Source organism: Dasypus novemcinctus, chromosome 5 (assembly GCF_030445035.2).
Source record: "Dasypus novemcinctus isolate mDasNov1 chromosome 5, mDasNov1.1.hap2, whole genome shotgun sequence".
Taxonomy (NCBI): Eukaryota; Metazoa; Chordata; class Mammalia; order Cingulata; family Dasypodidae; genus Dasypus; species Dasypus novemcinctus.
This window is the reverse complement of record NC_080677.1, coordinates 13261855-13277945: the sequence shown is the minus strand read 5'-3', so window position 1 is coordinate 13277945 and position 16091 is coordinate 13261855. Positions and strand designations below refer to the sequence as shown.

The 16091-nt window shown below is 36.1% G+C and overlaps 1 protein-coding gene across 2 annotated transcripts in view; it reads right to left on the bottom strand.

Annotated features, from left to right (window-relative positions):
- LOC111761507 (zinc finger protein 596-like) overlaps positions 1-16091 on the bottom strand; it is a 49147-nt gene that overhangs the window by 8844 nt on the left and 24212 nt on the right. Inside the window, exons 2-6 of one of the 2 annotated variants that reach the window (XM_058296726.2) lie at positions 12936-13015; positions 3599-3684; positions 1853-1979; positions 861-956; positions 250-332 (exon numbers count right to left, since the gene is read on the bottom strand). In XM_058296726.2, coding sequence (XP_058152709.1) covers positions 250-332; positions 861-956; positions 1853-1979; positions 3599-3610 — 318 coding nt within the window. In that variant the 5' untranslated portion in view covers positions 3611-3684; positions 12936-13015. The remainder of the gene's footprint in view (positions 1-249; positions 333-860; positions 957-1852; positions 1980-3598; positions 3685-12935; positions 13016-16091) is intronic. The other variant, XM_058296728.2, reaches the window with a different exon arrangement.

Sequence of the window (16091 nt, the reverse complement as noted above, 5' to 3'; positions counted from 1 at the left end):
ATCAATTTTAAACATCATGATATCTCACAGACCATATATATGAAGAATGTTTATACAATTATTCATAAGAACTCAGTTTAGAATTTTGTTTTCAGTTTAATTTTTCCCTAAATTCAAACTATCACTGATTTTTGCTGGATTAGTATTTAATCCCAACATTAAATACAGTTAGGTGATTATACTGAATTCCTTTTATTCCATCCTCAGGTATCTATTCGGAAGGCTAGGTTTCACACCTGTGAAACTTACCAATGACAGGATATTAGATGTGTCTTTCCTGAAGAAAGGTTGCATGAATATCATTTGCTGCTTATTAAAGGCAATTTCCCTGCCTGTCAAAATTGAAAACAAAACACAATAAATTGTTAAAATAGCATATGGAATGAAACAGTTGAAAAGTCCTAAATAGCCCTGTCAATATGTTCCCAACATTGACACTTAGTTGGGAAAAAACAATCAAATTAATGAACACTTTTGGCAGAAGAAAACATTACAAGACATTACAATCAGAAAAGTATTTCAAGATTGAAATATGAGAAATATTAAAAGAATTTGAGAAGTCAAGGAGGTAAATAGAGAGAAAATCCTCCAAGAATAAGACCAGGACAAGGTTCATTATGTGAAAGTTTAATTATAATTAGCAAATGAATATCACTTTCCCAAACTCAAAGATACCTGAGAAAAGCTTGAGAATTATATAGAATTACACAGAATAATGACATTTGTAGAAAACTTTCCAAAAAGCCTCCCTACATTTCAGAAAATACAACTCATCCAAGGAAACCAGAGTTTCATATTTCCAAGGATCTATTACTAACTGATAATGCCCTTCTACTGAAGCACAGGTTCCAAGAGCTTACCTGGATTCTGGTTTTGGAGAAATTCGATCTCTTCTCTCCACAGTTCCTCTCCTTGTGGCAACTGGGAAAGTACATCTGATTTGCAGACCTGATAGCCTGTTTGTAGGGTGAAAAGATACCTGGATTTTGAATTAATTGTTGATAACAGTGCACTATCATCATAACATGGCAGACTACCAAAGAAGAAAAGTTAAGCACTGAAGGTCAGTGAGAGAAAACTACATTGAATACACAAAACATTAACAATCTTCTACCAACAAAGGGGTAACTAATGAACTTGTGCCCAAATACAGTGGGACCTCTTGTTATTGCTGCTCATGCTCAAGATCAGAGAGAGAATTATACATATTTTAAATAAGGAATATTTCTATCTTTCCACAGTTGATTTTCAAAATTAATTCAATAAATATAAATTCCATAAGAACCAAATTCTATGTTGAAAGAGATATACCTGATATTTTTACTACTGTTGTTGAAGCCTCCACATACTCCTTAGAGCAGAAAATTTCTTTCAAAAAGTTCAGTCACTTAGTTATCTATTAAAAAATTATTCATTGCATTCCAAGAACTCCTATGAACGTCAGCAACATGAGTTTTAAGAAAGCCCTAAAGTTGTGGTCAAAAAGAATACATTCTATTGGGTTCAAAATGTAGATCAAGTAAAAGGAAAAGAAACAAATTTCTTATACCAGATACCATTGATTGCAGACTTTGGATGAACTGCATGGTTTATTAATATGTATCAATAGCATTGATTTGTTTAAGAAAAAAAAAAGAAATTTCATTTAGGCATTTGTATTTGTTATAAAATAATATAAAAGTTTTTAAGTATAAAAATATAAAAGATATAAAAAGATTATACAATATGGAAAATTTGAACCACTTAGTTGAATAAATAGATGATATATGATACTTGTATAGGCAGATAGTAGTCAAGATTAGATAGATGACTGATACATATTGATGGTAAGATTAATTTTGAAGAGACTCACCCAATGAGATCAGATTATTGATATTCTCCAGCAACACTTCTCTGAACAGCTGTCTCTGGGATGTGTCTAGCAGGGCCCACTCTTCCTGGGTGAAGTCTACAGCCACATCCTTGAAGGTCACTAACTCCTAAAACATCACAGAAATTTGGGTTCACAAGGTCCTGATTGTGATGTTTAAAATAAAAGCACTAAAGAACCAGAGACTGTATATATAAAGCTCAAAATGTGTTTGGAGTTCCAGTTAAGCCATTCTCAGTCCTAAACTGCCATCTGCCTTTCAGATACACTCACAAATACACATTCTGAGTACATAAAATTCCATTGTAAAGCAATATTATATGACGTATGGTGTGATATATACCTGGAAATTTCCAAAGAAATATTTCATTGTTACTTCATGATGCTGATTATAAAACCTGCACATAAACATTCCTAACTAAAATAAATTTTTCTACCAATTTTAAGTAAATTTACAGATTCATCATACGGCTAGCAATCCATAAGTTATTTCAAACAAGGACTATGGTTAGATGATTCCCATAGATAGATGACCTCATTTCTTCTCATTTATAAAATCATAAAACAAATGTCATGGATTATGCATTTTGATTGATCCAGTGAGGTAATATGTAAAAGTGCTTTTTATGAAAATTCAATCTATAGGTCTATTATTCATAAAAATGGCAGAGAATATTTAAGAAAAATACAGAATTCTGCAACTGAACAGGTTTCATACAAAACTCAGGATCAGTGAGTGTTCTCTTACCTCTACATATCTCAGGTGTTCATTATAATATATAAGTACAGTTGGTTCAGGATCACAGGCCAAGGACCCCTGAGGCTATTGTACTGAAAGATGGCCCTAGCCTGGCCATGCATGTAGTGGGAGGTATCTTATTCTCAAATTTTGGGGGGACCCACAGACCCAGTTATCATTGTATCTCTTATATCTTCATCTTATCAGTCTGTTCAAAACTAAAAGAAGACCCTTCATTGCTTCTGGTCTCTCCAACTATACACATATGTTCACAAGACTGTAAATTTTATTCTATCTATTATACTCCTTCTGAATGCACAGCTAAGATTGAGGAAATAATATATCTTATACATTGCATCCATTTATAAATTTGAATATAATTTACAAAATTTGAAATTGGGTAATTGGGAATATCCATGGTAAGGAAAATTTTAGTTGTTTTTTACTTTTCAAAATAAGCACATATATTCTATCAAAACCTTAAGAAATATAAAATTGGGGAAAATAAATGATTCCTCATTTTTTTTTACTGCCTAACCTTTCCTCATGCTACTGTCAAAAATGCACAGCCCTACATACCAGTACTTAAAACACTGGATTGACTGTAAGCACATGAAACCTCAGTCTTCCTATTAACTATAAACTTCTGCTCCTATTCATAGCTATCACCTATGTTCGATAAATGCTTAAGGCAATTTCAGGCACTACCATCATCCATGAGTACATAATTTCTTCAATAAGGCCATGGTTGGATGAAATAAAGAAAACCTCTCTCATCTCCTCAGAGAATACACAATCTTTATGGAGGTTGGGACAAACAGTTGATGGGTCCCTAACTTACTATAACCCTTGAGTCCTAGATAAACTTAACTGAAGCTAACATCCATGAATAGTTTCTGAATGCACTTAGAATTTCCATGCCAACAGGAGGAACTTGATCATTTGCTGGCAACAAATGGGTAATTTCAGTTAAAGAATTCCCTACTCACCTGTGGTTGCATTGTCAACAGGTAAGATGATAACGGTCTTCCTCTGGATTTTCACTCACAACCAGACAAACAGTAGGTGAACAAAGCTGAGAGAGGTGAAAGAAACCTTCAGTTTCAAGTCTTGGCCACAATTTCCCAATGCAACTGTCATGAATCCCAAATCCTTCACCTAGGGTTACAGCAGCCCAATAAACAGGAACATGAGGTGTGCTCCAACAGAAATAGGAAGAAGAAATTGGCTTCTCTGGCTAATAAAAAATATATGAATACTCCCATTCTACAGATGAAAACATGAAATTCACTGAATTGTATGTACTAATTAGCTTATACAGTTCAGAGATTTTTTATTTCCTCCGATTCTAATATATAAATCCCTGACCCATGAAGACAGTCAGGAATTTCTTGGATGTAATCATTCATTGTGCACTAGCATTATTTCCCCAAAATCCATCCCTATCCTCTGTACTCTTACTCACTGCACTACCCTGCACCTGAATTTCTGGTACAATAGTCCTAAATCATCTTGATTCTTTCACATATGATGTCTTTCAACAGAATTCCTTCAACTCTGAATTCTAGCTCTCAGCCCAAGGTACCTGAATGTCAATCAAGAAACTTAAGGATGTATTTTATAATGGTGTTGATCAAATGAACATCTTGATCAATTGGAAGGAATCAATTGTTCCCATCAAGGAAATCTAGTAATGAAAATTCTGTGCATAAGAAATTATCAGATGTCTATGGGGAGTAGATGTGGCTCAAGTGGCTGAGTGCCTGCTTCCCACATAGGAGGTCCCAGGTTTGGTTCCTGGTGCCTCCTAAAAAGAAAAAACAAACAAGAAAACAAATGAAAAACCAACTTGGGGGGGCTAATGTCACTCAGTAGTTAAGCACTGGCTTCCCACACATAAGGTTACAGGTTCAATCAGTCCCTGGCCCCAGAGCCTCAAAAAAAAAAAAAGAAAAGGCAGTATATGGGTCACACTTTTATTGCCATGTCCCACAATCCTCATATGATTAGAAAGTTCAAAAGATAGAAAGTGAAGGGATGTGAGAGAAAATCTATTTGCCAAGTATGGTATTTTAGTGAAGTTGTAGCTAAAATCATATCCTATATTAATTATCACAATCTGCACATCTCTACATTTTATTATTTACATATGTGGAAGGATTTGAACACTGTAAATTCTCCTCTAAAACATCATTAATAACTACATGAATTTCAAGGAAAAATAATGATAATGTGTCAAAAAAATAGGTAAGATTAACTTACCCACTTGAACCTGAACTGGAGAAAAAAAAAGTTTCATTCAATGTGCTTGGAAATGCACATATTTTAAAATTTCATCCTCAGATTAACCCTGCTAATGAAGGCTAATTTGCCCATTTAACAAATGAATATCAATAGAAGATAGAAAGCTTTAGTAATATAAGAAAATTACACAGCTAGGAAAAGGCACAGATAGAGTTTGAATATTTTTTCCTGTCTCACAACCTCAAATCCCTTAAGGGTTACATGCCACACCTTTTCCTTAAGGGATACATTTCTGTTATTCCTGTATTTACCACATCTGTCATAATCATCTGAGTATTTACCACATCTGTCCCCATCGGAGGTGACTCTAATTAACTGTCTTGTTCATTACTGCATCTGACACAGCACATTACTAAGCTATCGCTTCAGGTCTAAAAACAGAGTCATAGTACTTTCAAATATTATTTGCTAAACCTACTATGTCTTGATAATTGAATCATTCTTCTACATTTCATGAACACATTAAGTCCCATAACTTTGAATCTCACATATTCTCTTTTTCACATTATTTTCAGAGATGATTACCTCATAATAATCAGATAAATGATGTAATATGACAAATCACCTCAGTTTAGCACCATAATCTCAACAATATTCCTACATTCATACCCATTAGCTATTCCTTCTCTCACATTGAAAGGTCATGGTGCCCATGATTGATTTGAATGTCTCCAACTGAAGTCTTGCAATTCCTGTTTCTTCAGAAACCGTATGTGGCAGTTTAAGATTTATGAATCCCCAAAAGAGAAATATTGTTTGTAAACTAATCTGTTCCTCGGTGTAATACCCTTTGAATGTATTAAATCCAGTTGAGGGACCTTTGATTAGATTACCTGTTAAATTGCTTTTAGGGCTTTTTAAATTTGACTATGTCAGTAAATCCTGATCAGGTTGAGCCCCTCCCCCCTTGCTGGGTCTGATATAAATGGACACTCACATAAACACACAGGGATTATTCTGTCATTTCTGTTTCTGACATGTGACAGAAAGGACAAGGTTCAAACAGGTAAATCCTCAGGGAGAGAGGAACCATTTTGCATGATAGCTTACAGCTGATTTGGGGAAGAGAGCCAAGACTGATATAGGAAGTCTTAAGAGTCAGGCCCTATGTCAGCCTGAAGCTGAAATCAGGGAGAAGTGGAGCAGCTGAACCTGAACAAGGAAGCCCATAGGCAAAGGCTGAAATCTCCCAGAAATTGCCTGCCATCTTGCTTCAACTCATGGCAGCTGACTATGGTGAGAATGTATCTATTATGGCACCCTGAGTCAGACTTTTGATTGCTTTCAGGCTGTAAGCTTTTACCTCAAATAAATAACCTTTATAAAAGCCAACAGATTTCTGGAACTTTGCATTGGCAGCCCTTTCGCAAACTAATACTACATATTATTGATTAAAATTGAAATCTTTACCAGAAACTTCTCTATCATCATATTCAATATGCACATCACTTAGCCTCATTATCTCTTCAATTATGAAAAAACAGTCCCCTGTACCTATTTCCTCCCTTGTGTCTGATCTCCTATTTCTCCTTTCACAATCAAACTACATGAGCACTTTTACCCTTTCCTCACTCTACCTCAAATGACTTCCTCTTGTCACTAATAACTTCCTCTTAAATAAACATGCTACCAATGAACTCTCCATAAATAAATTCAATGTGTGTGCCTCCGTCTATAAGTTGGGACCAAAGAAGGATTAGGCTGCAACTTCCTTTCAAGAACTTTCTTTTTAATAGAGTTCTCTGGCATCTCAGTCTCCTGTTTTCAAGCTATTCTAGCCACTTCCTCCTCTTGATTTCAGCAGGATACTTGGAAAACAATACTAATAGAAAATATAAAGACTCAGTTCTAGCTCCTCTTTTCATCCACCTTTAAAAAGTCATGACAATCTCAAGCATTTATTCACTTGCTTCAATTTTCTCTGCTGTCATCTCTAAAGTGACAGTGTATATCTCCATTTTCTTAGAGGCAAAAATATCAAATATGGGAAGTGGATTTGGCTCAACTGATAGAGCGTCCACCTACCATACAGAAGGTCCAGAGTTCTGACCCATGTGGTCAGCTGACCCACACGCAGTGCTGACACGTGCAACAAGTGCCATGCCATGCAGGCATGTCCCCCATGTAGGGGAGCCCCATGCACAAGGAGTGCGCCCTGCAAGGAGAGCTGCCCTGCATGAAACAAGCACAGCCTGCCCAGGAGTGGTGCCACACACACGGAGAGTTGACACAGCAAGACAATGCAACAAAAAGAGACACAGATTCCCAGTGCCACTGACAAGAATGCAAGAGGACACAGAAGAACATACAGCAAATGGACACAGAGGGCAGACAACAGGAGGTGGGGGGAAGGGGAGAGAAATAAATATATATATATCAAACATAATTGAAGACATCACCTGCACCCTCCCACCCCAGTAATCTAAAAATTTCAGCTCACCTAGAGGTTATTAACTGATTAACCTAGATGTCAATTTAAGTAAATTTCAGGAATGACTCCAGCAGGTATCCCAGGATTGATCTTGAAATCACTGCTCAGAAGCACACAAATGCTTTTTAAGACAGCTAATATTTTAGCACTCACCACTATAATCATCCTTCATTTCCACCACAATCTGCTCAGTTTCTCACAGCATACTCATGTTTCCTAAGTGTCTGTTTTGTCATTTCCTCAAAGGTCCCATCACTTAACCCCAGCCTATGATAATCTTCCTATCCCTGTACCCTTTATTACAGTACTAAAATTCCTTCAGGTCACTCATAAAAGTTTTCATTACACATTTGTTCATTTGTGTGTTCACTTATCTGTCTCTCCTAGTGGTTGAAGTGAGTAAAATTATTCCCTGAGTGGTTATATTAGGTGAGTTTCCCTTTGAAAATTCTGGAAGAATTATAAATCTAGAGAATTTTCTATATTCTACAATAATTTAACCTGACCTCAGATGGCCTGGATCCAAATGCCTGCAAATTAAATACCTTCTGGTTAAAAAAAAAAAAAATGTACAAAATAAATAAGTACTCTTCTGCCTGGTTAAAATTCTCTCCCTTACTCACCAGAAACCAAATGGACTGAAATTACAAGGAATCAAAAAGATTAAGGACGATGCTTTTACCCTCTGGAGTTCAGACCTTCTCTCAAAAAAATAAGCCAGGCATGCCTTCTTTAACACAATCATTTACCTTGAGTTAGGTAAATCATGTAGATGCAATTATGGAAAACATATTGTGTCATTCAATTCCTTCTAAAAGTCTAAAAATCAACCTCCCTGCCTTTTCCAAGAGGTCTCACAGTTTTATGGATTTGGGTTGTGCTAAGTAGTACTTAAGATCATCTATAGCAAGAATATTCCTACTAATCATTATTTCAAAGAGGACTTGTAATCTACCAATATTCTCTTAGGCTGTAGGCATCTGTGTGACTCTATATAAGGAGAAACACTTGGCCTGAAAAATATATTCAAGAAAAATTATTTTTATGCTAGCATATGTTTATTTTACTACAGAGCAAGGAAAAGACCATCTATTTTAGGTTTCTTCATGTCATATCTAGTTGAAGTTCTTAGAACTGTAAAACCCTATAAGGTTCAAAATATCAGAGGTCCCAGAATAAATGATCTAGTATCATTACTGATTTTCCTATAATATAGTCTTCAAATATAGTTTAAAAAAATAAAATTATAAAAGACTTCATACGTATCTTGAGACACAGAATAAATTATTTCTTTAGCAAAATCAAACAATGCATTTTAACTTTAGGTACAGACATTCATTTCCAATAAATATTACATCCTTTTTCATTTTTAATTCATCCTTCTGAAATTATGATAGCTGGAAAATGTGCTTACTAAAAATGTCTTCACTAAAGTGGCTTTGAAAATTTTAAGACAGTAATTGAGCTGGCTTTCTATCAGTCTAATTTTAAAATTGTAACCTAGGCAATTTTAGATCCCTAAATGATATTACCCAGACCATCTCAGTTTTGCTTACAGAAGATAACGTCTCAAAGTAAAATCAGACAGAATGGTATTAGAAGCCACCTTATGATCCAGTAAATCTGAAGCTTTCTTCAGAGGGGAAAAACGCTTGAAACCCTTGAGTGGTCAGCTGAGAAAGGAGTCATGAAGACCTTGCACAAGCACTATCTAAACTGTGGTTTATTAGCCGGTGAAACCCAGAACACGTTTAATGTGCTTTAGACAATGCAGGACTGAGAAACTGAACATACCTTTCTCATAAGACTACTGTAAGCATTACTTATTTCTTTTACTTGTTTTTTTTCTCAACTATCCCCTTTACTTTTTGCCTATAAAAACTCCTGCTCTCATTCTCACTTTGAACTGTTTTGGGGAAGATTTCCCCAATTCTTTGCTTTTGCACTTAAAATATACCACCTTCTCATTAAGAAACATGTTTCTCCTTTGTGGCACCAGATTAGGTGCGCTTTCCAATTGGAAATAGCTGTGCTTATGGTAACAATTATAAAAGTTACATTCTTTATTAATTTAGTAGCATATATTTTAGATATTGATTACTCCATTTTGTTTTATTTTATATTCCTATGTGTTTTCAGCCTAGTTACCCTACAATATATCTGACACATATGATAATCTCTTTTTTTCACAAATGTGTTTATGTAGGAGGTCAACTCTGAGCTAGGTCTGTCCAAGGGTATGGAGTCATTCTAGCAAATAAACCAGAGTCTGGCCCTATGGACTTTGAGCTATTTATAAGAGAGAATTTAAAGAAAAACATTCAAGGTGACTGTACACATAACCCAGATATATTTCATATTGAAGATGGAAAAATCTTTTAGAAATACCAATATTTTGCATGAAGAACTGCTCCAAAGTTACTTTGCTGAGTCACTGGGTGACAGGCAAGTTAATTCAATGAGGTTTGGATTATTAAAGAAAAGCAATATATTCAAAAGGCAAGGGAAGCGGACTTGGCCCAGTGGATAGGGCATCCGTCTACCACATGGGAGGTCCGCAGTTCAAACCTCGGGCCTCCTTGACCCGTGTGGAGCTGGCCCATGCACAGTACTGATGCGGGCATGTAGGGGATCCCCACGCGCAAGGAAGTGTGCCCCATAAGGATAACCGCCCAGCGTGAAAGTGCAGCCTGCCCAAGAATGGCACCGCACACATGGAGAGTTGACACAAGATGACATACAAAAAAAAAGAAACACAGATTCCCATGCCGCTGACAACAACAGAAGCAGACAAAGAAGAACATGCAGTAAATGGACACAAAGAACAGACAACTGGGGCAGGGGGGAAGGGGAGAGAAATAAATAAATAAGTGAAAAATAATTTAAAAATTTTAAAAAAGACTGTTTAAAAAAAGTTTTTAAAAAAGGTGATAAGTACTTCTAAGTTACTAATGAAATAACTTTGAGAATTTCACAGTAGATTTTATGTTCCAATCTAGAATTTGGGTATGAGATTTGGACTGGAGAGTTTAAGTAGAATAAACATAAAGATGATAAATGAGGGCAAAGGAATGGAAGATAATGCCTAGGGAGAAAGGTAGAAGAAAAGGCATGGCTGAAACTGAGTTCTGAGAAGTTCCATCTTTTACTGTTTCAAAAATAGCTTGCAAATATGTAGGAAGTGTGAAAAAAAAAATCCAAGAGCTATTGTGACATAGAAGACTAGGATAGAGATGGGTTCTAGAAGGAAGAAATCAGGGAATTTTGTTGAAGAATCTTGTAGGATGAAGAGGCATCAGTGGATAGAGATGGAGGTAAGCAGCCTTGCAACAGTAATGTATTTAAATGCAGACTGTACAAATCATGTCAGATTGCATTAAGGAGCGGGAGATGAGGATAAACCCATTAATTGTTGCTCTTTGAAAAGTGCTGCTTCAAGTGGCAAGAGCTGATGTAACTGGACAAGTAAAAAGTCACATCCCAACAAAATTTAAGTAATTTAGGATACTATTTTGATAGAAACAATGTATAGAAATTAACAGTTTTTATAAAATGGTAATGAGGTAATGCCAGCTCATATCTCAATGAGTGGAGAATTCCCAAGGATCCCAAAATAAGAGCAGACATTGAGGTAAACTCAATTCCGAGGCAAGTTCCACAGAGAAGCAACACTTTGCTCTTCTCCCAAAGTTGTGAACTGGTACGCTTCTTTGTCTGTGAAAATAAAACCTCTATTTATATTTCCTTTGTATAGGAAAAATATTTAGTAAATATAATGAGTGATACATTCCAGGGAACAAACCCTGATTGCACAGATACTGAACCTATTTAGGGTTTCATTCCTTGGACACATCCTGTTTACCTTACCTGAATTTATAAGATAATGAAAAAGTTAAAAGCCCCATAAAATGTTGGAAAGCAAAGAGATAAAGTCATTGAAAAGGATAACTTAAAAGACTGATTCGTTTTCCAGCTCATTCTCTGGAACAGGAAATATTCAGTATTTATGAGATATGACAGAATCAGATATGCTACATTGATATGCACAAAGAACTAGAATTCCCTCAAGGAAAGGTGAGAGGAAAAATGGATGGAAATCAGGGGCTTGAACAGATATTTGCACACCAATGTTTAGAGTGGCAACAGTCACAATTCTCCAAAGATGGGAGCAATACAAGTGTCCACCAACCAATGAATGGACAAATAAAGTGTATTCATATATATATATAATGGAATATTATTCAGCTTTTTAAAGGAATGAAGTCCTAATGCATGCAGCAACATGCATAAACCTAAAGGACATTAGACACAGGACAAATATGTGTGATCTCACTGATATTAATCAATTATAATTCATAGAGATAGAAATCTAGAATACAGGTTATCAGGGCATAGATTGAGGGTAGAGAATTGGGACTGCATGCTTAATTTGTATAGAATTTCTGTTTAAGTTGTTGTAAAGGTTTGGAAATGGATAGCAGAGATGGTAGCGCATTATTGTGAGTGTAATTAGTGCTGAATTATGTTTGTGAAATTGGTTGAAAGGGGAAGTTTTGGGTCATGACTGTTACAATAACGAAAATTAGAAGCTAAAATATGGGACTATATAACACAGCAAATCCTGTTGTAGATGATGTATGTGGTTAATAGTACAAGTAGAAGAAAGTTCTTTCATGAATTACAACAAATATATGACACTAATACAAGGTGTTAATAATAGGGTACTATATGGGAAAAGATATCTAATGGAAAATGCACTATTTTACTATTTTTTCATCAATTGTAAAAAATATAACAACAATGTGTCAATAGGGAAGTATATGGGAATGCTGTGTTTTTTATATGGTTTTTCTGCAAAACTACACATTCTCTACTTAAAAATAAATAAATCAAAATGAAGGGACGATGAAGAAATAAGTTTTCTGATGGACATAAATGTGGCAAAAATGAACAGCTTACTGAGAAGGAGGATGGAGAAGGGAAGCAATAGGGCAGATGCAACATTGCACTCTCTAGGACATGTTAGACTAACTCTCCTATGATAAAATTGGAAGCCTATTTTATAACTGTGCCTTTGCAGGGGAAACTCTAAAATTTAAGTGCCTACCACAGTACACGACATAGCTTTACTGTTTCCTTACTAAGAATTTGAATTTATATTTGAGTGCAGTTCAAGGGTTTCAATTACAGAAATTCCCTAATTTTAGTGGATTTTTAAAAACTGATATGGGAGCAAATATCATTACAAAACATTGTTAATTATATAAGCTTATGCTGATATATAAGCAAATAAATTTCCTTTTATTAAAAAAATAAGCAATTGTATTTATAGCTATCTGCATTTTTAAGGTAGATTTTTTTCCATATTGTATCACATATTCTAAGGGAATGGAGCACAGTAGCCTCTGCACACTGAAATCTTTTGGCGGCTTTAACAAACTCTGGGTCTTATCAGAGAACCTGATGTAACAGTTTCTGGGTGTAGTCTGGGTGTTCAGAGTTTGAAAAACCCAGGTATGATTCCAATAGGCTTCAAACTTTGAGAACTTCCCTAAGGAACCTGACAGCCAAAACAGGACCTTGGTACTCACAGTGTGTGGCAGGAGGATTTGCAGCATTAGCACGTCTAGGAACGTCACAGAAAAGCAGAATCAAAGGCCCCATTCTAGACCTATGGAATCAGGATCTGTATTATAACAAGATTTCAGGGGATTTGTACATACATTGAAGAACTCCCAGCACTGGACCACAATTTACTTCAGCCTTTCATGTCATACCTTTCATAAAACCTGGGACTAACAAAAGGAATACTGGCACTGCCTCATCTGATTCATACCAAAACGAATCTCTGATGAAAAGAGAAAATGACATTTTAAAGAAAGATAAACTTAGGGATTTTCACTGCACTATAATAATTTAGGTACTCTGAGATCGGAGGTAGGTTCTCAGGATCCCAAAGTCCTTCCCCTGCTTTGCATTTAAGTTCAAAATATAAGTACTCATAGTTTAAAGTACGAATAATACAGCCAATTTTAGGGTGACAAACAAGAATCTATTCTCTTTTCCCACATATTCAGCCCTGTTTCCCACATTAAATGTTTCTAAATATTTTAAGTCTTTTTCTGCATATCTCCAAGTTGTCAACATGTGCATCCATTTTTTTATTTTATATTTCCTAATGAATATTCAACATAACCTTTTGGCACTCCCACAGTGATTCTGACAGCTCCAATATTTTGAAAGTAGTTATATCACAAATTTAGTTAAGTTCATTCATCGTTTGCATCACCATGTGAATATTATCTATTCCTAAGTTTGGTTGGGTACAAATTTCTTGCTTGTACACTGATTTTTTGGGCATTATTTTGTAATTTGTTCACTTTTTTAATCTAACATTTATGATCTAACTTTTCCAAAAGAATCTTAAACTATTTCCATTTCTCTTTTTCACATATTCAAACATATTTCACCATCTATTATGTCCATATTTTCCCCCAAGAGTGTCTGATGTGATGAGATAAACCCAAACCTTGTGATCCACTTGTGCTTTATCAGCAAAAACAGAAAGTTTAATTTTCATATACATTCTACTCTTTATATATGCCAGTATTTACACCCTGAAGAATGGGGTAGAGACAATAGAAGCGGACAAAGAAACAAGACGCAGCAAATAGACACAGAGAACAGACAACCGGGGGAGGGGGGGGAATTAAATAAATAAATAAATCTTTAAAAAAAAAAGAATGGGGGGTAGAGAGATGTCATTTAGTGTTTCCCTCACATCCCAAATATGAGCAATAAATTTAGAAATTTACATACTTCTACAAACATGAATAATGATTCAATATATTAATATGTGAGTTATCAAATTAATATAATGAAATTCCACTCAAAATCCACACTGAATTTTCTGACAAAGTTGACAAACTGCTTCTAAAATATATTTGAACTAAAATGGTCCAAAGAATCGTGCCACTGAACTATTTACTCTGGTTACCACCTGGGCACATGTTCAGTTTTTGTTAAGGGCCTGACAGACAAGAAGAGGGGCCCCATCATGGCAAGAATCACTGATCTTGATCATCAGGAGGAAATGGGAGTGCTGTTACATAAGAGAGGTCAGGGAGAAAATATTTGGCACCCACATTATTTACTTGAGCCTACTTCCCTGCTGGATTGTGTTAGTCAAGTGACAATAATAGCAATCTCTACCTTATAAGGGCACTGTGACCAGCACATCAGACCTCCCCTGAGCTGATGATCTGCCACTAGTAGGCCCTGAAACTAGCAGAGGTTAAAGCTGGAGGGAGGGAACCCTAAAATGGATGAAGAGGGGGATGATGAATATGTTTGTGGTCCCATAATCACCTGCAGTGGTGGTGGCTGTAAGGTGTCAATTAGCTTCTTTTTAAAATTCTTGAAAAAAAGAGGCCAAAATCCTGGGGGGAGCTGCTCCATGAAGGTATAAAGAGAAATGCAAGTGAGACAGGAGCTGAACTGGATGGGCATGGAGTTGCAACTCCTAGGTCACCCTTAGGAGAACTTCTTACCCATATTCTTGGAGTGCTGTTAACAGGGAGCTTTCATTTGTTCAGCACATTAGGGGATTGCCTCAGTTGCAGAGATCCGCATGCCATACAGTCACATCATCCCCAGAGTGGCCAACACCAGTGACTAATGGAGGTTGGGGTGTACAGAACAGACCACTCTGGCTCAATGGAGGACCATGCTAGAGCCACAGCCTCCTGCGGCTGGCTGAACTGAGGCTTGACTGGTCCCTCTGACACTGCTTTCTCTCTTCTCCTTTGAATGTTGATCCCAAGATCACCTGAAAATGAGTATCTTGCACAATATATGGGCATCTCAGATCTGCTTTTTGGGAACTTACCTGTGATACCAGTAAAAATTAGGGAAAAAGAGGGCTTTATAAGCAGGAACTAATCAAATTCTGCTGAGATTGAAATTAGATGAAGACTGATAAAAATCTCTGGAAATTTTTATTATGATAAGAATATTAGCATTGTTCCCTAGGATGATGCCCAAGAATTAACTGGACTAAATCCCAGCTGGTAAAGGGTGAAAATGGAATAGGGTGAGGAGGAATGTTAATGAATGGACTCTGGTCTCAATTTGCATTGAAAAGGAGATGAGAGGACAGCAGGTGTAAATAAGAGTTCAAAAGTATTCTTAAAACCTTTTTACTTCTAAATAATTTTAAACTTAGAGGACAGCTACAAAAATAATTCAAACCTATACAGGGAAGCAGATGTAGGTCAAGCAGTTGGGTACCCGCCTCCCACATGGGAGGTTCCAGGTATGGTTCCTGGTGCCCCTTAAAGAAGATGAGCAGACAGATGAAGGAGCCATTTCGGGGTGGGGTAGAACCATACAGAGAACTCTAACCTACCATCCACCAGATAAACAGGTCCACCAACTTATCATGATTTTTGCTATGTCAGTGTTTCTCCCTTCCCTCCCCTACCCCCTCTTCTTCTTCCTCTCATCTTTCTATTTTCTAAACATTTGAGAGAATGTTACATATATCAACCTCCTTGAACACTTAATATATCCAAGACATTCGTTAACAAGAATATTCACTTATATAATCACCTTAAGTGCAGTTATCTGGCTCAGGAAACTTAATATAAAGTTAGTCTATACTCCAATTTTTTTCCTATGTCTCAATAATGTCCTTTTGGGCATTTTCTCCCCCACTGTTAGATCTAATCCGTGACTAAGTATTGTCT